The sequence below is a fragment of the Triturus cristatus genome, chromosome 10 (assembly GCF_964204655.1).
Source record: "Triturus cristatus chromosome 10, aTriCri1.1, whole genome shotgun sequence".
Taxonomy (NCBI): Eukaryota; Metazoa; Chordata; class Amphibia; order Caudata; family Salamandridae; genus Triturus; species Triturus cristatus.
The window spans coordinates 165,844,855-165,869,666 of NC_140593.1; the positions used below are offsets into that span (position 1 = coordinate 165,844,855).

The following is a 24,812-nucleotide window of genomic DNA, read 5'->3' on the forward strand; positions in this document are numbered from 1 at the left end:
CTCTCTTCTCTCAGCCCCAGAAATGTCATCTTCACTGATACACACACATCTGGTCGTCATTAAAGGCGGGGGCTGCTGGAGTTAAACCGAAAACAAAATGTGTAAAAAAAAAAAAAAGACAGAAACAGATCTGCTGATTCACAGGCGACAAGAGGGGGCTCCCCACCGTGGAGAGAAATCTGCCAAGCACAAACTGTGGAAAAGGAAAACAAAGCGCATGAAAACACACTCATCGCCCAAGGAGTTTGGAGAAGAGAGAGCCGGCGGTGGGGCGATGGTTGGCAGCCGTCTGTGCAAACCCCGGCTGCTTTCTTGGGATGCTGCCTGCGGATTGTTTTATGGGCGACTTTGTTGTGCGGCTTCTGGTGTTTGGAAATAATCTTCGCAACTTCCTGGGGGGCGTCCGATCTGTGCTGGGGGAGTGGCTGCGCGTGCACTGGTGCTCCTGGTGCAGTAAGGAGATCGACACCTTAGAGCTTTATTCTTGGCGCTAGGGAATCGAGGCGCTACGGTGATCAAAGCGGTACAATTCCGGTGGTCGGGAAGCTTGTTGCTTGTCAGCTGAACATCTGGGGGAAGCTCGCATCGCGCCTCTGGCAGAACTCTGGGGGTGCAGGGCAGACTGGTGTGAACTGAGCACACGCCGCACCTCCACTTGTTGCATCACATGAACCAAGTGCAGGGAGGCGTGGTCCGGGAAAGTTTGCCGAGTGCAGGAGACCGAACCTGTTGCTCGTATCCTGTGGTACCTGTTGCTCGTATCCTGTGTTACCTGTTGCTCGCATCCTGTGATACCTGTTGCTCGAATCCTGTGGTACCCGTTGCTCGAATCCTGTGTTACCTGTTGCTCTCATCCTGTGGTACCTGTTGCTCGCATCCTGTGTTTCCTGCTGCTCTCATGTGGTCCTGTGCATCTTGAACTTGTGCAGTACTTTGCTGCCCCTGCATATTGGAGTGCTGTAATATTCTGCTGCCCGTGAAAGCGAGTGTTCTGTAATATTCCACTACCCACAGCTCAGGAGCGCTATAATATTATGCAGCCCGTGAAACTGGAGTGCTGTAATATTCCCCTCCCCCTGGAGTTTGAAGTGCTGTAATATTCCCCTCCCCCTGGAGTTTGGAGTGCTGTAATATTCTCCTCACCTGGAGTTTGGAGTGCTGTAATATTCTTCTCCCCTGGAGTTTGAAGTGCTGTAATATTCTCCTCCCCTGGAGTTTGGAGTGCTGTAATATTCCCCTCCCCCTGGAGGTTGGAGTGCTGTAATATTCTCCTGCCCTGGAGTTTGGAGTGCTGTAATATTCTCCTCCCCTGGAGTTTGAAGTGCTGTAATATTCTCCTCCCCTGGAGTTTGGAGTGCTGTAATATTCTCCTCCCCTGGAGTTTGAAGTGCTGTAATATTTCCCTCCCCCTGGAGTTTGAAGTGCTGTAATATTCTCCTCCCCTGGAGTTTGGAGTGCTGTAATATTCCCCTCCCCCTGGAGTTTGAAGTGCTGTAATATTCTCCTCCCCTGGAGTTTGTAGTGCTGTAATATTCTCCTCCCCTGGAGTTTGGCGTGCTGTAATTGTCTTCTTCCCGTGCAGTTTGGAGTGCTGTGGCAGTGGGCTGCCTTCATGGATTAAAGTGCTGCAGTGTCCCCTCGCGCAGCATCCGGACTGCTCTGAGATGAGACTGCCCCTGCACCTCGAGCTGCCGTGACACCCCGCTCTGCATGCACGTGGATTATCTCGATACTTAGCTGTCCCTGCGTCCTGGACTGTTTGCATTCTCCGGAGCGTGGCCTGCTGGGATACCCTGCTGCCCCTGCCCTGGAGCTCCCGGCTCTTTGCTTGGAGTTGGATATCTTTGTCGGGTACTTTATTGCTGAACCTCTGAGTTTAGGGCCACCGTCATCTTTGATGCCAAGTTTGGATGGTTCAAGGGGTGGGAGCCCGGTGCATGCCGGATCCCTGTGGACTCTGGGCGACCCCTCTCGTCCTTGAAATAAAGCTCCTCTTTGATCTGACTGCCCCTGCCCCTGGCGGAGGAGTGATGCTGGCATAAGGTGCAGTCAAGATCGGTTAGCCCGTGCTGCCCAGGGCCCGCCACCGCCTGGCACACTTTGTCTGGCTCTGGTTTACCCCCGTCTCTTTTGCTAATTTCTGTGCGCGAGCACTGATCTCGCGCGCCAGCGGGTCAGAACTTGACCTACGCTGACCTCTCACCCCGCCTGCCCAAAGCATGCCCTTCTACCGGCGCACCGTGTCCCCGGGCCGCCTGTGCCCGCCTCGCCCGGCCGGGCCGGAGCTGCGGGACCTGGCGGACGTGTGCAGCCTCGCGCTGCACTCAGTGCTGTACCAGCTGGCCGACCTCAGCCGGCACTCGCTGTTCATTCTGGGGGGCATTGAGGGCCACCTCAAGGAGCTGAGGGGCAGGACCCGCAGCCTGGAGCTCAGGATGGGGCGCATGTACCTGCTGCTGTCGGGGAGCCACATGGGGCGCCGGGGCCCGACGCCCCCCAGAGGAGCAAGGCCTCAGAGAGCAGGTAAGGGATGGGAGTTTAACACTGCTGGGATGAAGGGACACGTGGGAAACAGAACTGGGTTGTGTGGAGGGACATGACACCTTGAAGGGGGGGGGGGAAGGGGAGGAAGGAGGGCTGGGGAGATCAAGGTCTGATTTGCGTTTTCAGTTCTGATTAAAATGTTTTAAAACACCTGCTACAGTGAAAAACAAACCAAAAAAGATTGGTTTCTTCACAAAGTTCACCTGTGAGATAAATAATGTAATATGGAACCATTCAGTGTACTTTTGAGTTGTAATGTAGTCCCTCATGCATTGGAATGCAAGCTCTCTATTTGAGGCAGAGTCGTACATCAAACCGCCACTAGCAGGAGATTAGTGGGTTCTATGTTAAAGAATTGGTGCAACAGGTGTTTAAGACAACTATACTTTGGTCTCATGTGAGGCCGTCAGCAGTGCGTTGCGGGGGCGTAAGTTATAGTTGGCTCAGTTAACTACAACTGCTGAATTTCTATGGGTTTGTGCGTGTAAAATCTGAGCCTGACTATAACGTCCCTGTAAACTTTGCTTTTCTTAGTGAATTTATAAGGTTTTAAAAATTCTGTTTTCTAACTATAATGTCCCTGTAACCTTTGTTTTTTTAGTGAATATCTATATAGACACATTTACAAGACTACTTGAGACAGGTCAGATATAGAAGTACTTTTATGTCTGACCTGTCCCGGTTTTTGCTACTCAAAATCTGGTCCCCTATGCATTGTCCAACAAATGAGGGGCCGATAGGTGCTCAGTAATTAATCGAAAGTGGTTAGAAACTGGGGAAGAACATGGGTCATCGGGGTCACCGTCATCCAGATTAGCAAGACTGCAGAGCGGATGAGGATGCTCAACGCTGCCTGGTTAATGGGATCAGGCATCATAAGAAAAATATGTTTGAGAGAGGGGGAAGTAAGATCTCACTGGCCAAACCACCAGTGGGAAAACAAAACAACGCCCATTAGTTAGATCCCCTAGCAGCACAGAAGAGCCAAAATCTCCCATTGTTAAAAGGCGGGGCATGAAAATTAAGAGTTCCCATCAGTCAGATGACCGGAGAGGATGGGAAAGTCAAAAGGTCCCATTGAGCGATAGCTAGGCAGTCCTGGACAGACAAATGATGCCATTGGCTAAATAAGCAGTCAGCACAGAAAAGTGAAAACAATCCCATTGGTTACATATTGAGGAAGAAAGGGAAAGTTAAAATCTCCCTTTAATCAAACACCCTGGAGATATGTGAAAGTAAAATCACTGGTTAGAGACCCAAGCAATATAAAACCGCCAAGAGATAAGGGAAATTTAAAGACTTAGGGGGATATTTTCAAGGGTATATCGTCACCAGAACGTCACTTTTAGTGACGTTCTGGTGACGATATGTTCTTCTCCATATTTACAAAGCTTTTTGTGGCCTAACGCCTCCTTGTAAATAAGACCCTTTTACACGCATCACTTAGCGTGAAAGGGGTGTGCAATGGGTGTTACTGTGGGAGGTTCACTACAACACCCAATGCTTTTGATGCTGCCTCGGGTTTACAAGGAGGTGTAAATCTGAGGCAGCGCCAAAAACTAATGCCGTGCAAGAGCAGGCGTTAGAATGGCGAAACAAGGAAAAATACTTTTATTTCTCCTCGTTTTTAGGTCTCGCCTGATCCAGCGCTTGCGCTGATCTGGCAGAGACATTTTGTAAACAGGCTTTTTCAAAGTGCTGCCGTGGCCTAAAGCAACAGTGCACGTGAACGTGCACACGCGCCCTCCGTTGCACGCGATCGTAATCGCGATCACTTTCACTTTCGCGGCCGCGTTGCCAAAGCTTGTTTCTCTTTTCACTCCAGTCCATGCAGTACTGTACATCGCTTCACCTTTGCATCCTCATCAGCTCACCTTGTCCTCTTCCCTTTCCTCATTCTTTACATTCTCATCTCTCGTTTACCTCGTTCACACGTCTTTTTCTTGTACTCCTTTTTCCATGTATTTCTCTGTTTACTTCTTTTTCGAGTCCCGTCTCTGCATCCTCTTTCATCCCAGCTTCCTTTGACCTTACTGCTCCTCCGATTTTTTGCCTTTTCCAATGTCTTTTTACATCTTAACACGTTCTTCTCTAGTCTCATTCCTCTTCATGTTTCCATTCAGTGCTGCCTATTTTGGATGCCATTATTGCTGTCTTTTAAGGATGAAAAATGCTGATCTCTAGTATCGCCAATAAAGTCCTAGGTAATTAATTTTTTTTGCTTCCCACGCCCACCACTATCAAAGCACAACACAGTGTTTCCCTTCATCGGACGCCAACGCTTCCTCCCGGCTGGAGGACGAGCAATGTTTCTGCCAGTGCATGTGTGCTTGTCCCCATTGCCTCCTCTCCTCCCACGTCCTCCATGTTCCCTTCACGTCCCAACGGCCCTCTCTTTATTCTTTTCCTATTCATGCCCCCTCCCAACCCCATGTTGCTTTCATATTCATCCCCCAACCTTCACTGTGCTGACTCTGCCCTTACAGGCCCACCACTTCCCTTTGTGTTTATTCTCTGAACAGAGTGCAGCCTTTCACACAAAGCGCAAACTCCTACTCCAGTGGTCCAACCATGCTCCGCGCAGGCCTCGTGGGACTTTCCTCCAGGCTCACCCGTCTGCCTCATCCGGTCCGCAGCTTGTCCACTGCAGCGGCCATCCCAGTGCTAGAGCTTGACATTTAGGATAACAAGGAAAGGCATTGGCGCTAAATACACTGCTGTATTGTAAAATGTAATTGTGTCTTTGAGTTTTACCAGACGACAAATAGCAGGTCGCCTGAGCCCTGAAAACATGCGGACAAAGCTTGACTAGTCGATCGAATGTTCATAGGACGAAAGGAAGGCCGCAATAATAACTTCCAGGGCTATGGCAGGCGTGCTGGTACGCTTTGTAGTAGGAGCGGTTCACATGCAGTTTGTGTCGAGCCATGATGTGGTGTATTGGGTCACTTGCTTTCTCTATGATCATCCTTCACTTGTTACATGTGGGTTCGATAAATTAGTAGTGTGTTTAGTGAGGTGCACAAGTCAGTGCATCAGGCAAGTGCAGGATTAGAGGACAGTACTAGAGAGAGTGTATGTTGCATTTGTTCTGCTGTTAGATTTATGCTTCATCTGCCCGCGGTCGGTGACAAATTCACACTTTCACTGCAGTGTTCTTCCCTGTATCTCGGATGGTGCTAAGTTCACCCAAGCGTTGTGGTTTTTAAAATGCAGTAGTGGGTAGATCTGTCGATTAGTCATACATGCAAGTCTTCAGCGATTGCACACAGGTGCCTGCAATCATAATGTATGTGATTGGTTCAATTAGCATGTTTTGTCCTGCACAAAAAAGAAAATGGAGGCAGTATTCCTGTGTCACACAGTGGGACTTGTAGAAAGTAAATCCTGTGCAAGACAGGACATTCCACCTGAAAATGTATACATTCCAATCCTGCAGAATGTGACGGGTTTAGCTGCTTACTCTTGGTAATGAAGTGTTTGATTCTCTTAACTATTGTGCATTTTCGACATCCCTCATAAAAACCAATGCGCAATGCTGATGTCAATGTTCACAGCCACAGGCACACTCCTACAAGAGAGGTGTAGTTGTCTTAAGCTCACTGTGCATTTAATGTTGAATGTCTTTGTAATCCGGTGTCCAAGGTGCCTTAGTACCCTCAAAATCAGGTGAATTTAATTTTAACAGTAACCGTTTTGGTACTTTCTCGCATCGGGTGAGGTGTCGCATTTGGGATCTCCAGTTACCTCCCAGACGTATTTAAACTATCAATTCAATTCAACTCACATATTTCCACTTCAAACCACATACATCCACTACACTAAACACAAAAACACATAGATAAAAGCATTGTAATTTACAATACCAATAGCTCTAACTTTCACAAATGCGAGACCTATTGTTTCTTTTTGCCTTACAACTGATCAGGGCTTTAAGTGGGACGGGTCTCACAGGTGCTGAAAACTGGCAGTTTTATTAGAGGAGGCCTCAATGCGAGTCTCTATCGGGCTCTGGCACAGGCGGTCCGTTTTTTTCCGGACTGCAATGACAGCATGCGCATCGATGTGCGCGCGCTCACACTGCTCACTTCTCACAAGTAGAGAAGTTACGACATAACGTCATGCCATGCGAGCGTTGTAGGGGCAGGGAAATCCTTTAAAGAGAGTCATTTTCTCTTTCTCTTTCGATTTCCCTTTTCTTTTTGACACTCAGGAGCACAACATTGTCGTGGTATCACCAGGGCTATAAGTGGAAGCTTTTTCAATGTTATACACAAGCCACAGTTGCTGCTTATTCATTTTAGGCAACTAACAACCACTGACAAAGCCAATAGTTCTGACTTGTTGTAGGTATGATGTTACTTGTTGTAATGCAATAGGTCTCACATTATAAAAGTGTGAGCAGTTGACATTGCTAATAATAATGCAACACTAGCTATTGGCATTGTAAATGATAATGGCATTTATTTATGTGTTTGTTTTATAAAATAGATAAAAAAGGCATTGTCAAGAACAATGCCAATAGCTTAAACTTTTGCAAATGCGAGACCTATTGCATTGCAAATGCTTGTTGCTTTTTCTATGTGTGCTGCAGAATCCAGCACACATAGAAAGAGAAAAATGCCATTAATGATTGTTCATGTGCAGCAAGGTGTCCCTTCCTGCACATAAACAATCATTAACTAATGGTGATTCTGCAGCACACATAGGAGTAACACATAGCCATTAGTGATTGTTTATTTGCAGAAAGTGACACCTTCCCGCACATAAACGATCATTCCCTGCAGTGCAAGCTCCTTTGCATTTTGGTGCAAGGGTGCCTGCGTTGGCTCTAGGCAGCAAAATTTAGCACCAGTGCTAGGGATAACACAGGCGTGCGCCGTATTCTTGTGAATACAGCGTATCCCTGATTTTGAAAATGTCAGAGCGATGCACTGCGAAATTTGGCGCAACTCTGCGCACCGAGATTTACTTGTAAATATGTCCCTACATTTGAATAACCTAAGTGGTGCCGGAAAGGCAACAGCTTCTATTGTAAAACGCCCAGTAGGTTTAATGTGTCAAAAGATAACATTGGTCAAATGTCAAGATAACCTAGTAAAGTCAAGCGCTTTCATTGGTCAAATACCAAGGCACTTTTGAAAAGCCAAATACTCCTGTTGGATCTTAGAGTGAACGCCTATAGCCTATAGCATGCAGAGTTACTGAAGCTTTCTCCATCCCTTTATCATGAATTCACTCTTCGAAAGTCATTGCACTTCATGACTGTCATTTTTTACACTCTGATTTTATATTCAATTCAATTCAATTAATCTTTATTCAGATACAAATATATCCATAAAAGCACAGATCTGATGCCAGCATTTAAAAGCATGAGACTAAAGAAATACGCAAATATACAAGCAGCAACATCATAAAACAGTGTCCAATTGATGACCTATGGACGCAAATCAGTGGCAGCATAGGGGTAAAATTAACTATGAGGTGCAATCGAATGAATAACAATGCGTCAGTTTAACATAATTCCAAAAAGAGAACATATAAGATATACATAAAAACTACCAGAGTAAGTACAGAGGTGGATGGATAAATATACACGGATATCCAAATGTGTTACTTCTTATCAAAAAGTTAAAGCACAGTGAAAATCAGCCATCAATGAATGCTCATTGAGGCACGCGAGCGACCTGCCGCTTTCAAGAAAGGCCCCACTCGGAAGACCAAATCATCCTCCCCCAATTTAAGAATTTCTGTGTAGGCTACTTTAATAATCAATAATGGCAGTTTTCTTGAAAAAAGGAATCAAAAACCATTTCGTATACATTTGATAACAAGCATTTGCAATGCAATAGGTCTCGCATTTGTGAGAGTTAGAGTTATTGGCATTGTAAATGACAATGTGTTTTTCTTTTGCGGTTTGGTGTGAAGTGGACGTATGTGGTGTGTATTGGAATTATGTGGGTTGACTTGGAATGTTTAGTTGTGGAATTGTGTGCAGTGCAACTATCCCAATGAAAACAAAAACAAGCAACACTGGGGGTGTGGGGTGGGGGTGAAGCGGACAGCAACATGGAAAGTGATGGTTGGGAAAATAAAGCAGTCACACGTGTAAAAAAAAAATAGCACTTCAATTAAATAGCACTTTAATGAATGCGCAAGCGAATGGACACCAATGAAATGTAATGAACGGGAGTGACGCATGGGATCTGGTGGCCATTTAGGATGCAGTAAAGCAGAATGACAGAGATTCCAACAAATGGCTAAGCAATGGCTGGGTTTCTAGCCCTATATTATATACAATAGAGGTAGGCCCTCATCTTCTGATAAATTTGTTATTAATATAAGCCACACTCCCAGAGCTGCCGACTTTGGAACTGAGAATCAGATTGATTCCCAGCATCTGCTGAATATCATGTTATTGTGGGCAAATCACTTAATCTCCTTGGGCTCACTCAGATTATTATCCTCCTTATGGTGCTAAAACCAGTACAGTTGAGAGTAGGAATAATAATAATATGTGCCATACAGAGTACCGAAATAGCTTTTAGTGAGCCGCTATTTACAAGGAGTTAAAATATCCCTGATCTTGAAGAAGTATTTTGCTGTAAATGTGTGCTCTAAGTAAACACGTTAAAGCCTAAACATTACCCGCTAATCTACCTCTTTGAATATAAAAGTGAAGGATTATTTCGTCTATCAGCATGGTGCCCAGTGCCAGTATATTAAATGGGGAAGTTAGTTCTCTGGTTTGGTATGTTGCCCCGTGTAATGTCAAAAAAATGAATAGAGGTGGGGACTGAAGCCGGGGAGAGGTTTGGAACGCAAACTAAAAGCTGCATAAACTAAGCTGCCAGACAAGCGTGACAGTAGCTGGCGCACTTTTTGAATTTTGCAGAGGAGTGCTGTCTTGGCCTAATTGTGGTGTGCAGAATGTTTGGAAACATGGCATACGACCTGGGCGAGCAGTGGCGGCAGGTGGAGCTGGAGCCACTGGCAAGGAAGCATAAGGTAGTGGAAAAATGTTGTAGAGCGAGGCATGTGCAGCCGAGCATTTTCTGCAAAAGTCAGGCTTGTCTTCCTGAAGGTATTAGTCTGAACATTGCATTGAGGGATTCCTGATACAGAGAGAGAAGTGCAGGAGACTTGCACTTTATTATCTATTAATAGATTTTGTTGAACTAAGTTGGGCCCTGAAAAACACAGGTCTTGGGACATGACATCCTGTCTGGCCACCCCTTATGATGACCCTTTTAATAAAAGTAAGTAAATTAAATTAGTAAACATGCAAACCAAACAAATAATACAACAGGCACTGCAAGGGCCTTTCTTTTCGTTGAACTCACTGCCACACGCGGTACTACTGTGTTCTGCATGTAGGAGAAGTGCAAGAAAAGGCAGATAATGAATCTGTCAGTGGCATAATTACTGCACAATGATAGCAGTAGTGAAAGTGACATCTTGTGACCTTTTACCCTGACTGGTGAACAGGAAATTAAACCACAAAACTTTTGATACCTCTCCTCTTTGGCAAAGCCAGTGCATGTTTCTACAATTTTAAGTGTGCACTTGGAATTACAGCATATTCATAAACGGCCTTTGGTGTAACTTTTGACAAGAAAAGAGAAAATTTGAGTGAGCAACACGTTAATTAGTAGATAAAATATATCAGAAATAATATAACGTTATCAAAGTTTTAAAGATGTGTCGACCATTAATTACAAGAATTCAATCAGTTAGGGTTAAACATCGGCAGCCAATGTTAAATATAAACAAACATTGTCAAAGCTAATGGGTTTGCCTTATAACTAAAATGCAAGACTGATCTATTAGCCTTGAGAGTGCATGCATGTTGTATGTTGCTGACATGAGCTCTGGCAGGAGGAAGGTGGCAGGAAGGGCAGTTCTGGGCAGCTGAACAAGCAACAACAGGGAGGGAGGCTGGTACTGCTGATGAAAGGGGCTGCAGGAGGGAGGAAAGGAAGGAGAGTGCAGTGGTCTGTAGAAGTGTTGGCTCTGGAGGGAACGTAGGGTGTCAGGGAAGGGGGAGCAAGGGACATGAAGGCGTGTGCTTGTTAAACAAGCTTCGCGGCACCGACGCTTTACTTTTAATGTTAAAAGTAAGGCGCGGGTGCCGCGATTATACCAAATGTAAAGAAATAGATGTTTTTTTCTATTTCTTTACTTTTGGTATAGTTGCGGCACCCTCGCTTTACTTTTAACATTAAAAGTAAATCGCGGGTGCCGCGATTATACCAAAACTAAAGAAATAGAAAAACAATCTATTTCTTTACTTTTGGTATAATCGCGGCACCCGCGCTTTACTTTTAATGTTAAAAGTAAAGCGCGGGTGCCGCGATTATAGCAAAAGTAAAGAAATAGATGTTTTTTTCTATTTCTTTACTTTTGGCATAATCGTGGCACCCGCGCTTTACTTATAACATCAAAAGTAAAGCTCGGGTGCCACGATTATACCAAAAGTAAAGAAAACAAGCGGCACTGAAAGCGATCGCATCGCGATCGCTATTGTCAACAACTAGTGGTGCGCGCGCACCACAGAGGAGCGGGGGGAGGGAGCGTGGTAGCGACAGCAAGGTGAACGCGCGCTGCTGCGCGTGCTAGCCACATTCGGGAATGGGCGTAGCAAAGGCGGGACATGCATCCGCCTTTGCCCAATCGCGTGCCTTTTTTTGTAAAAAAAAACACGCGAAAGCCAATGCCTGACGGCGAAAGCTGATCACACGCACAAGCATGTGGTCAGCTTTTAAACCCCATACAAAAGGGCTCTCACTGCGCGAGCAGTGTTTCGCACTGCAACGCAGGCGCGAGCCCTAAAATTCACAAAAGAGTAAAACATGTAACATCGAATGATTACTACGGTTATCACAAGGGCATGGCATTTGGTCAAGGTTAACGTTAAACCCTAAGGGAAAACAGAGCAGAAATTTCAAGGTGCCTGTCCTTAGGCAAAAAGGCAAACCTCTTTCCCAGCGACCAATATTCTTTAAGAGATAACTAGATGGCAGGTATGATAGCGAACAGCGTGCATGTTCTAGAGACATGTACCTTGCGATTGAGGATTTCAAGAGCTCTTTTTCATATCTTGCACTACTATACTTATCGTATAGGGCCTCCTGAAGGAATTTTTTGTTTAATCCCCCCATGTCACTTGGATTTAAAAAGATATGTGCAAGATTCACACTGTTTAATCTCTACCTTACAGCGGCAAGCCAAGGTATATCCCTGCCCTTTTCGCATTTGAGGCATTCAGTTATTATATATCTGGTGATGGTCGTCACCCGGTTGCCAAAATTGTATGTCAAAATATGGCCGGACGAGCCCTAATGTAATCTTCGATGTATGGTAATCTCAATTCCTTATGACAGATATACTGTGAGGAAGAAATCTGGCCCCCAGAAGTTTCCTGCAAAATCTGTTTTGCCAACCCTGGATACTGCTACACTTTGGCTGGGGAGGCCAGGTGGTCAATTCTACACTTAAGTTGACCCAAACCACAGGAGGTATGGCTAGATTGTTTAGTGGCACGGTTTTTAAACCAGCGGCTCCAGTGGTAGAAATCTTTAAAACTCAAGCCCGACCTGCCTCTACCTATGGAGCAGAACTATGGGGCCATTCCAAAATAGATAGTCTAACGAGGGTCGAAAACTCCTTTATCAGGAAACTACTAAGTTTACCCCCTAGCACCCCGCTGGTCCCAATTAGACTAGATCTGGGACTGCTTCCTATTGAAGAAGTGGTGGCGGCCCGGCCTGTCCACTATTGGAAGAGACTATGGTCTAATCCAGACCTGGACATTTTTAGAGATGAATTTCTGGATCTCTGGCCTACACTTAAACACATGAAGATTCCTTGGTTAACCCACGTTAGGGAAACTTGTTTCAAGATTGGTCGCCAGGAACTCTGGGATACCCCAGAAGGTTCCTGCCTATCTGTTTCTAAAACCAATCTTGCTGAAGAACTAAGATACTTTCATCTAACACGCCTGCACATGGATCCTAATATAGGCAGGCTGACTGAACAGTTTCTTCAGATTAAACCGAACTATGGGAGGGAGTTATTTTTGGATCTGATTTTCCCTCCTGTAGCCAGGAAATTATATGTTCAATTTAGAATGGGTACCCTACCACTCAGGTCCTTTACTTCTAGATGGGACATTAACAATAGTATTTCATGCCCTGCATGTGGCTACAAACTGGAGGATGAAATTCATATGTTCTTTGTTTGTCCAGCGTACCTTACCCATAGGAAACGTTGGGTAAAATCGATTTGTAGGAACCTTGGTTTTAGAGACTGTGTTAATGCCCTGCGAGTCTTAAAATACGACACCCATCCCCCAATTGTGTTCGCAGTTTCACGTTTTCTTAATGCTGTATGGTTTCAGCGCAGGAAATTTTCCACCAACTCTTAATAATGTGAAAATTTTAATCTGACTATTTTACTCTGTCCTGGTGGTTAAAATGTGATCTGCTTTTGCTTTTGACATATAAATTGTTGTATTGTATTCTTGCTTTTATGGCCCTTGTGGCCGAAATAAAGTTTTTGACTGACTGACTGCTACACTTTATAAAACCCCAAACTTCTGCGTCATATGTTGCAGTGGGAATACATTGTAATTTAACATTTTTAATAATAGATAATACCACCTCAGCCTTTTTCGGTTGGGGAAGGGACAGGATAGAGTTAGTTGCTTTTAAGAACTTGCTTCTACTGTGTGCCACATGGTCAACCCAAGAACCATTGGCTACAAATACCAGTCCCAGATAAGGGAAAGTGCAAGTGAGATGTAAACATTCACTGCCTATAGAATTTGTGTTAATAGGATACATTTTTGGGCTACAGGCCATTAAAAAGGATTTTTAAAATTTGTGCAAAGATGTAAACCGGCCATAAAATCAACAAAGCCCCGGACTAAAGTGCGTAGTGCGTTTGGTGTGCGGCCCATTAGGACCGCGTCATCCGCGTATAGTAAGGCGGGGAGTGTATTAGCATTAATACTAGGAACATCATTATTGAGTTTGGTCAGGGAGTCATTCGAATCATTTATATATAAAATAAATAGCAGAGGGGCCAGTACACACTCCTGCCTGGCCCCTCTACCAATATAGATCTCCTGTGAACCTCACCGTCTTTACTGATCCGTTACCTGGGCTTTCAGGTCCCTATGTAAATACGCCAAAAAATGAACTAAAACCTCATCCTACCCATATTTTAAAAGAATCGATCATAAACATGACCTGTTAACAAAATCAAAAGCTGAGGTAAAATCCATAAAAGCCAAATAAGTAGGGGATTTCCCTGTTACAGTATATTTGCCAATAGTCAAGTTGCGGTTTAGGCACTGTTCCACTGTGCCTATTTTACTTCTGAAACCTAACTGACACGAATTTAGAATATGTTATTCCTCGGCCCAGGACCTGATCTTGTTAATCAGGATCCTCTCGAGAATGTTCAGTGTATTCTCAATTAGGGAGATCGGTCTATAGCAGCTAGGGTTGGAACGATCACCTTTTTTAAAAATAGGAACAATAATGCTGGTAGACCATGTGCTTGGGATTGAAATAACAGTTATTAAAAACATTAAGAAAGAGGGGCGCCCAAAATTCTGGTTTGTATTTAATAAGATCAATGGGTAGCCCATCAGGACCAGGAGCTTTATTGCCCAATCCGGGTCTGGTGGCTCAGTGAACTAAAGCAGCCACTGCAGGGGCCTGTGTTTGACCTAATGGTCACAGGTTCAAATCCCGGCGGGTCTCCTCAGCCTTTCATCCATCTGAGGTCGATAAAATGAGTACCATTGAGTTGGGTAACAATAAACACCTGTTATTCAGCACCAGGACACCTATGGGTAATTGTGCGCATTACAAATACACCTGTTATGTTATGAATAGCATCCTTAACTTCTGACATGGATATCTCAATCCTTGAGGCTATTTGGTAGTTATATAAATCCTCTTTTTGTGATGTAGCTAAGTAGATCTTAGAAAGGTGGGCTTCCCATGCTTCACTAGTAATATTACAACTTATGGAAGTTCGGGTAAGACCCAGAGATCTCATCTCCTTGACTGCTACCCAGAAACTGTTCCTGTTATTAAGTCTGGCGGCACAAGCAAGATTATCCCATCGCTCTTTTAAAACCTCATCTTTCCGCTGCTTCGTAATATGTTTACATTGGTGTCTTAAAGACTTAAAAAGAGCTGGATCCCTCGGATTCATTACATGTGCCTCACGGAGCTCTCTATTTGCTCGAGAACAGGCGCTGTTAAACCAATGTGGTCCCTGAATAGGTTCCACTATTGGCCTGGATATCATTTGTTTGATGCCCCCACAAAGTTGGTTAAAAGCATTAATTACCACAGGATTATAATCGGTTAATGACAAACAGGTGTCGATAAGTGACGAATGTGATTTTATCATTCTAAAAAATAAGTCATTATTGTCAACACCTCGCCAAACCAATCTTAGATTGTCGGTAGAGGGTGCTAAGTTACTAGCCCCACACTCTTTAACAAATTCCGGCCTGGGGGCGAATCTTATTGTTGTTGCAATGGAATTATGATCGCCCTGGTGAGTTGGTATAACCACAGCCTTTAACAGGCAATCTTCTAGTGGAGCAGATATAAAAACATAATCAATAACGGAAGGTAATAAACAGATAGAAGCCCCCCGTGTATAAATCAAAGCCTGAAAATTATCATTATCTGTGGCAAGAGCCTTAGCACTTCCGCCCGCAGAGATGTTGACCCAAATTGAGAGTCCACCAGATGGACGGCCGACCTTGGGAGTAGAGACAATTGCATAAAAGCATTCAAACCCTTCTTGATGTAATTCCTGTGTTGCCCAAGTTTCTTGCAGCATAAGTATATCATATTTTTGGACTGTTTTTATCCAATCCTCAGAATTGATTTTGGATGCCAAGCCAGCGACATTCCAGCTCATTAATTAAAATTTGAATCAGTTTCGGAGGTGACTAAAATGTCGTGGCCATGGGGCGTAAGGTCTCGTCAGGTGTTGAAGAATGGGCCTGTCAATCCTGGCTATCTAAGCCAGACAGAGTGGAAAATCTATTATGCATAATGAAAGAAGAGGCATTATGGCTTTTCAGGCCCAGTGTTGGCTTGTAAAAATAGCCCAGGGGCAGTGACCGGATAAGGGTAAAGTACGCTGTGTTGGACTCCTGTGACGTCAATAAAGGTTTTCCCAACCGTGGTTGTCGAAAATTAATAACTATACAATTACCCTTAATATTCTTCAGGGAAGTGCCAACCCGCCCTACCCTGCGTACCATAATGTTCTCGCTTATTTTTGCCACCCGAAACCCTTTATGTTTTACAAGTTAATCTGCACTTTTATTTCGCAGCTGGTCCCAAGTCTCTACCTGGTCTTCTCTGAGAGGAGGTACCCCTGCTAGAACCAATACATAGGGACATGCTGTTTGAGGAAGGCTAAGGATTTCCCTACTACCTCCAGTTGTTGCCATATTCGTGGGATTTAAGCCGCCCTCACATTGTACGCTACCCCCTGAGTTTGCTCTATCTAAGATGCCCATGGGGACACTACATGGAGCTGATGTCATATATAAAGATGTAGTAGATAGACTGCTCACAGGTCCAACATTAGATGACTTATCCTGGGCAGCAATGAGTTTAGATGAAAAACAATCCTTAACTTTATTGCAGGTATCACAAGCACCTAAAGAGGAAATAAGTGTTGGTGCCAGTGCCTGCAACTAATAAGATTAGAATTTGCCCCATGTTGTGTGGCGGGCTTAGGGGTATTAATTTGTGACTTAGTCTATTTGATAGCGTCTCCAGACGATCTAGGCACTTCCAAAAAGCGGTAAAGTTCATGTCCACAATTTCTTTAATACCCTCACATACAGTGTCCACAATGAAGTTGATTGAGGTATCGCCAAGTCTGCAGCAGATAGAAGAAGTTGCAGTGACGTCATTTTGTGTACAAATGGAACAATTTGTTACCTTGGTTGATGTAGACTCGGCTGTCGATTCAGCAGTCACAACATTCAGGGTGGGGTGCCGAACCCTGTATCCATGAGCTCAGGGCGGTATGAGGAGGATTAACACGGGAGCTAGTAGGTTTAACCAATTTTCTTTTCCGTTTGACCCCTGTTGATGCCGTGATCGAGGGTGCGTCTCTATCCAATGAGCTTTCACCATTGCAGGCTACCACGGGTAGACCCCCATTATACTCATTATTGCTATCGCTGGGTCTTAAGGGTGACTGAATACTGGAGCAGCTAATCTGTGTACCGGGCACCACAGAAGGACCAGCGTGATCATCTAGGTCCACCCCTGCCATGAGTCCAGACTGCGGTGCCACCATTCATGAAGACAGACGCCTTTTCGTTAGCTCAATTTCATTAGTGACAATATTAACTGCTCTGTCCAGCATACTGTCTATGCTTGTAGTGGTTCGGGAGCTTGATACTCCTGTACGATTTCCCATATTTTATTTATCTCAACGCTTAGAATTATAAATTAGATGTGGCTTACCTCAGCAGACGTAATGGATGACACTTGAACAAGGGGTGGCCCAGCCCAGCCTCTTCCAGGCTCTGACGGGCTCAGACTGGCCCGCCCTTGGCCCAGACACGGTCCGGGCGCGGCCCGGGCATGCCCGTGCGCGTCCCATGCTGCGGGAGCCCTGGCCTTCTCTTAAGCACCTTCTGGTGCGTGTGGCGACGCGTCGGCATGTGCGCCGCTGGGGCTGCTGGGAAATGTAGGCCCACACTCTCGGGCGCCTATATCGCCAAAAAAGCAGCCCTTGGAGCTGGCGGTGGCAGAGTCCTGCGAGACCCTGCATAGTGCTGTGGCAGGCGTTTGTGAGTGCAATTGGGCTGATTTTATAGTGTGGCGGCCATTGTTCCTTCGAAAGGTTGCTTTCGATTCTTTTGCTCTTGTTTTATGGTGCTGGTGTGGCACAGCAGCCAGAGCGGCTGACTCAGGATCACACGGGGCTCATGGTTCGATCCCCAGCGCTGTCGGCAGCTCAGCTCAGCATCACGTGACTCTGGGAAATAGCTCTCTTAATCCCTCCGACGGCCCCAGCGTCTTGAAACCCTGAAGGGGGTGAGATGTTCATGCTTTACAAATAGGAATTATTGGTGTTCCCTGTGCACAACTGAAGGTCACTCACTTGCTGCTGTCCAGATGTACGATGATCACGATATCAACAGGGGTCAAACGGAAAAGAAAATTGGTTAAACCTACTAGCTCCAGTGTTAATCCTCCTCGTACCGCCCTGAGCTCATGGATACAGGGTTCTGCACCCCCCCCCCCCCCCCCTGAATGTTGTGCCTGCTGACTCGACAGCCGAGTCTACGTCAACCAAGGCAACAAATTGTTCTATTTGTACACAAAATGACGCCACTGCAACTTCTTCTATCTGCTGCAGACTTGGGGATACCTCAATCAACTTCATTGTGGACACTGTATGTGAGGGTATTAAAGAAATGTAACCTATTACGGTTATGTTGTTTAAACGAAGTGTAATTCAAGGGCAGAATCAGAGAGCCCAGAGCAGCATGCCAATAGCCACATGCTTTCCAGCCCTCTAATGTTTTGCTTGCATGAGCTTGGGTATATTCACCAGACAACGATGTATTACGAATACTCAAAACAACAGATTCTTTAGAAACATATCGATTTTAAATAGCGCACTGAAAGCAAGGCCTGTTGGTGTGGGCGCATACGGTGTATTGTCTGTGGCTCACCTGTTGTACCATACACGTGATTGCAGAAAGCGGCCTTGCAGACTCCCTATCTGAAGAATGCATTATCCCAGCCTACCCTACCCTATCCTTGCCTTGTTTTGGTTTTCTGTTGTCCTGGGTTGGTCCTACAAACTCGGATATTTGAAATGAATGTGAGCATGGACAGTAAAAAACTTTTCAACAGTTTTGGCGATACATGTCTAGAGTTTTGTAGCAGCATTACGGTTTATTGTCATCTAACTCCGAACATGACATTGTGTGGCAGAAAGCTCTGATGTAGATTACAACCAGTACATCGTCATTTCTAATCACTAACATATGACCTTGAATCCAGTTACAGTGCAGCTAAGATGTGTTTTTCCCCTGCTGGATAGTAGGCCAGGCTTTTCTCAAGAGTATTCGAAGTGCTCGAGTAACATGGTGTAGTAAAGTCATAATGGGGTCTGTCCCTAAAATTGAAGCTGTGGTCTGGATTCAGTCTCTAGTTTCTTCTCGTATTGTGGTCTGCCATGAAATACCATTTTATGAGATGTAACCCTAAAATTGTTTTAAAAGTTTTCGTTTGATTATGTTTAAAAGTTTGTACCAGATATGTGCGGTTACTTTTTAATCATATCTTGTAATGGATCATCACCCCTCGTTTGGCCGACGTTTTGCAAGTACAAACAAAAATCTTTTAACAAATGTAGCTCCATCACCCACCACCTATAGCGATATGTGGCCCTGATAGTGCATCTCTTTTTCCTGTCCCTTTTGATGGGTTTGATTTGTTGAGAATAACTAACGGTTTCCCTTGGCTTAGCTGTAGTTTCTGTCAGTTAAAACCACTTTTATGGTCTGGCTTCACAGCACAGCTGTCTCCAGACAATTATGTGAGCTTCACTAGAGAGTGGCTTTGGCTCCGCCCACATGTTGGGAGCCAGGAGTACATGTTTTGATTGGGCAGAAGTTGTTGGCTTACACAAAAATGTTCTTGCCCTCCACACAGCTGTGATCATTTTATTTATTTATCCAGCTGGCTGAGATTGAACTTTCAATTGTGATGCTATTAAAGAATTTTAGATAACTAGATAATTTAAATTGGCTTTCTCTGGCAGCAGCACAGATGGGAGGAGTCATTACCTTAGACAGACTTTTAGGGCCTTTTAACCTAAACCAATTGTATTCTGCAGCTCTTTCCTGCCACACAAATTCACATCAATTTCAATGCTATTTACTTGTAATGCATTACATTACTATCTTTTAAAGCCAGACGTATTGGCATTGCCAATGCTTGTTGCAGTAGTGATTTTCCGCTGAATGGCTAGGCGAGTTTGGAGCTCTATTTCAGATCATGCACAGGGATTGATTTTGTGGCATGGGCCCGCTTTAAACCTAAGGCGATGTCCTGCCTCCGGGTGACTCCGGATACTGTTCCTCATACTCTGTGGCATCATGAACCCCCTGTTTTAGAAGCTAAAGTGGGGGTTGTGACTGGAACCAATGGCCTGATGAGCTGATGGGATAAGGAAGGAAGAGTGAAAGGAAGGAAGTGTCAAAGGAAGGGTGAAATGAAGGAAGGATGGCTGGAAAGAACACAGAAGTGTTGCCGATTGAATGGATCGGCAAAGGGATCAATTGGTAAAGGATGGATTAAGGAAGAGTGAATGGATGGGTGGTCATAGGGGTGAAAGGATGAATGATCAGTGGTGGCTGCTAGCTATGGGAACTGGGGGGTGGAAGGGATGGAACTAGAGGGCAGGAGGAAAACAAAAAAGAAAAAAATGTCACTTACCACGCTGCACTCCTTGCTCCGGTCCTGATCTTCTTTCCTGCAGCATGGGCCCAGCCAAATCCCTTACCCAATCCTGGCCCTGCCCACATGCTGTGAGAGCAGCACCAGGATTGGATAGAGTGGGTTGGCTGGATGCTCCTTCAGGCCCTGTAGACCTGTGCTTGCTCTCCACCCAGCTGTCTAGGACAGCTGGGTTGAGAGCTTGAAAGTGTGCATGTCACTTTAGCCGGCGCAAGACAGCCAGCCAAATTGACATGCGCACTCACTTTGAAGTATCTATTCAGTCACTGCTTCTATCCTCTGCTGCCAATCAGCAGAAGAGGACACGCCCCATAAGTGTCTGGGCTCAGGGTCGGCTGGCTGCTGCAATGTACATGTCGGAAAAATAAAACGGCAATAAAATCTTTTCATTGTTGTTTTTTAAATTTTGTTTCGAGGCTCGCTGACAGCAGGGGGGCTATGCTCCCCTTCCCAAGTAAAGAAACTGCCGCTGTGAATGATGGAAGTCTGAAAGGATGGCTGTCTCGATATGTGAACAGAATGATCCATGGATGGATGGTGGATGGAAGGATGATGGATGGTAAATTAAAAGTGTGAATGGATGAGTGAAAGGACAGATGGGTGGACGATATGGTCAGTTAATGAATGGAAGTGCGAGAAAGATGGATGGATGGATGGAAGGGTGGGAGGATGAATGGATAAAGCGTTGGTTATAAGGTATGGTTGGGCTTATTTGCTTCACTCACTCAGCATCAGTAGGGGTTTGTTTAAAAATGGGTGGGGGCAGTGGGCGGTATATGAATTTTCTGACTACTCCCATGTTCACACGTTGTCTCCTGATATGTCAGCTGTGGCTGGGCTGGGTTTTCATGTGCATGATGGTGGGAGATGGTGAGGATTTTCGGATAGGCAGGTGCATTGTGTTTGTACTATGGTCAGGGCCATGAGCCTTTGGTTTCCACTATTACTGGTTGGATCCGACTTGCTATTGCTTTAGTTTACTCTCCTTCTGGGGTTACTCTTTCCTTTTCCTGTGCAGGGCTGTCCAATGAAGGGGAAGGAAGCTTCCTGTGCCGAATGTCATGGCGTGTACCTAGTTGACATCTGTAGGGCAGCCAATTGGGCTTATCTTAACACTCTTGCGTCACGGTATCACATGGATGTCCCGATGGCCCCAGGTGGGCCTGCCGTGTTGAGTGTGGCTGCGTCCCACGCTGCCTGTGTTCTGTTTGAATGCTGCTTCGTTTGGGGATAGCTGTATTGGTGTTGGACGTTGGGCTTTGGACTTGCATTAAACAGTTATGTTGGTTGACATGTGTGGTCTCTGGTGATGTGTTCTGTTGTGCACCCCTAGATGCTACGGACGTCATCAATAAAAACGACAACTCCGAGGTTGAGTGGCTGGGGAATGGAGAATTACCCACCGGTAATCTTCATTCATGCTTGCTAAATGCCTGTCCAGTGAGGGTAAAACTTCAATAACAAGGAATGTAATGAAGAAGAGCAGGAAGTGATGAAATTAAGTTTATCAATAAATAAGCCGGGCACTGATCACCGACCCAGAAAAACCTTCTGGGATTTTTCTTTTCAGATTTAAATTCCATACGATAATCTGTTGGCAAAAATTAATCAAATAATTGGTTGATTATGTAAATGTTACCTGAAGTTTTGGGGTGGAATGTATGGAGTTGTGATGGCTTCTTTACACACATTATGCATGCATGATAGAATGCAACAAACAGGCATGTTGCAATCCAATACAACTGTGTCTTTAAGGCCTACCACAATTTCACAGAGTTCTAGGAGACTATTAGTTAAACTTGCAGGGCATAGGTACGGATGACAGCTTCCATCCTCCTGAGTTTGAGGACCATAATGATGGCTTAAAGCGGCAAAGAAATGTGGGTGATGTGCACAATGTAAGTGGTTGTAATTATAATGATTGATGATAAAAATGATAATTATTACAGTCATCATTTTTATTATCTTCTTCTTTTTAATTGTATTATTACTTAAAATCTTATACAAAAACGATAACATAAAAGCACAGTAAATATGAAAGCTAAATGATAGCGCGAGCTTTGCAATAAAATAGTGTGATATAAAATTTTAAAAAGAACATTTTCATTGCGTTTGTCGCCAGGCAAAATTAGCAACCTCCTGGGTACATGGTCAAAGGTGGTTTGTATGGCAAGTGTGAGGTGAAACGACACTTGCGCAAAGCCCAAACTATGAGGTGCACGAGCATGCAATCTGTGCAAACATGCATATGGTTGAGATATACAGATAAGGGGTCGGCGATTGGTTCGACCAGTAAAAAGCAGGGCTCCACCCGGATTAATTAAAACTAATGGTAAATAGCCAGGTCCATGCTCAGGGCAGTGTAGATCTGTTTGGCGCATGGTTATGCGGAAGGCCCCACCAAGAGATTATGTGAGGTTGCTAGGTGTGAACAGATCTGTGATCGGCCCCTAGGGTGGTAAAATCGCCAGTTCTGTGCTCAGTGGAGTGTTGGTCTGTTTGGTGCATGGTAGTGCAGAAGGCATTATGTAAGGGTGTTAGTTGCAGGCTCCTAAGGGGGGTAAGACCTTTATCCGTGCAGGTGTGTGCCAGTGCGCCCCCTCTGAGGTGTTTGACTTATTTGGTGAGAAAGGGCCTCGCCAAAGATAGTGCAGGGAGGTTGATAGAAATTCTCAACCATGTGCGGGCCCTTAGGGTAATCCTTCCTACATACAGGCCAATGTACACCTTAGGAGTCAGATGTGCATGGTGCATAGCTAAGGTCGTTGTAAGCAGTTCATGTGGGGTGCTCCTCCACTTAATGTTCCCATGTCCCTTAATAGGCTGCCGTTTGTGAATTGTGGACATTTATCTCCATTGATTGGGTGATTCTAAGGGTCCATGCTGCATCTGCGTGGAACTTGCCAATTCATGCGAGGGCTCTCGGCTCCATGATGGTAAAACTAAGCCTTAGGGCCTCTTTGCACGTTTTCACGTCGTTTTGCAAGAACAGAGACCGTAAATATAGTCGCCTTTGTCCCTGCAAAGCTGGACAGCAGCAAATTATGTGCTCTGCTCAATCTGTATGGAATTGACACAGGCGACATCCCTTGTTTATGGAGACACTGAGTTTCCAATGGGACCTGTAGTCCTTAATTGGCAATGTGAGGAGCCTAGTTTTCAGTATGTTCTGTAGGGCTCTCCTCCCCAGCCCAGCGTTCAAATAAGGTTGACTTACTGTGATTTTGTATGACTGGGCGGGACCCTTGGCCCTAATACTATCTTTTCTACTCATATCAACTTCTTTTCTCAGTGTAGGTTCCGTGAATTTCAGGGATTCGATACAAGTAAAGACTGTCCGTAGTAAAGCATTAGTTATGTAATAGGTATTCAGTATCTGGAGGAACTTGGTTTTCCCTGAACCGATGTATACAGATTGAACACTGTGTGCAGGATAGGTTACCCTTTCATATGTGGTTCATAGTTAACATAAACTCAGTACCCATGAAGTTGCACACAACACAAGCTTGCTTTACCTATGGGGGCTGTACGTATGATAGCAGTAATGATGCTTCTTATTATCCTGAGTTATTTTGACTTACTTTCATAGCTTTAATGCTATACCCATTTATAGAGCAACCTGTACAAAAGAAGCTTGGATGATGTCATCAGTGATGTCATCAATTATGGAAGTTGAGATGTCATCAGTGATGTCATAGAATATTCAGGACAATCAGAAAAATCTAAATTAGGCCTACAATCTGCAACTGGCTTCAGTGTGAGAAATACTCTATGAAAGGTTTGTAAACCCCACCAAATCTGCAGGTTTGTGGGAGTTTGGTACCTTTTATAGCTGTCCCTGTCCAGGAACACCCAAAGGCTGTCTCCTCAGACTTAAAGTCACGCTTACTGACGTAATATGAGGTGTGAATAAATCTAGTAGGTGGATCGAAAGATTGTTTTAGTTGGCTGATCTTAGGCATTTTGTTAATCTAACTTAGAAGAGGTGGGAGAAAGCTGTACTGTGAAGGGTCTTATACACCATGCCAAGGTTCTAAAACGTAACACGTTGCCTGATCGGGAGCCAGCAGAGTGACATTAGGGCAGGTGTGATATGGTGTGCGTGTGCTTTCGGCCAAGGCTGAAGTGAGCTGCATTATTGCACACTCTTTGGAGCTTGAGGGTCATCTTAGCAGGGGGGCCTAGATTCCATTGCAGTCATCGATTCGAGAGATGATAACGACTAGAACAAAGTTGATCTTCAGGACCAGAGCACTGCAGGCGGAATGGCACTGAAGACCGATCGGTAACAGTAAAGCTTTTTTTATCATTGTTCACCTGGGGTTTCAGTGACAGATCCAGAGTTACTGCCTTGTTGAGGACCTTTTGGATAGGAAAGTTGAGGGACTATCAGCGAAGAAGGGCTAGAGACATCGTCCTTCAGGTCCCCTGCATTTGAACAAAATCCAAATTAAAAACAATTAAATTTCTGTCTGTGATACCTGCTATGTATTTCTTCTAAGGTGTGTTTCATTGGATATACACAAACTAGTATATAATAAACTGCACATCTTGTGAAGTTGCTTACCATTATTATACGTGGGATGGATAGTACAACACTCTTGAATCATCCCAGACGGTGGCCATTCATTTATATGATATCATTTACTCGCTGACAGACCCGAACAGATGCCACCTCCCAATGTTCCCATGCAAGTCCACACCCTACAACTGGCATGGTGACCT

The 24,812-nt window shown here is 44.9% G+C and overlaps 1 protein-coding gene across 2 annotated transcripts in view; it reads left to right on the forward strand.

Moving 5' to 3' along the window:
• The first annotated feature begins 258 nt into the window (after positions 1 to 258).
• Positions 259 to 24,812, forward strand: part of NHSL2 (NHS like 2) — a 1,089,020-nt gene continuing 1,064,466 nt past the window's right edge. The window contains exon 1 of one of the 2 annotated variants that reach the window (XM_085630752.1): positions 259 to 2,523. In XM_085630752.1, the coding sequence (XP_085486878.1) occupies positions 2,220 to 2,523 (304 nt within the window). In that variant the 5' untranslated portion in view covers positions 259 to 2,219. The remainder of the gene's footprint in view (positions 2,524 to 24,812) is intronic. The other variant, XM_085630751.1, reaches the window with a different exon arrangement.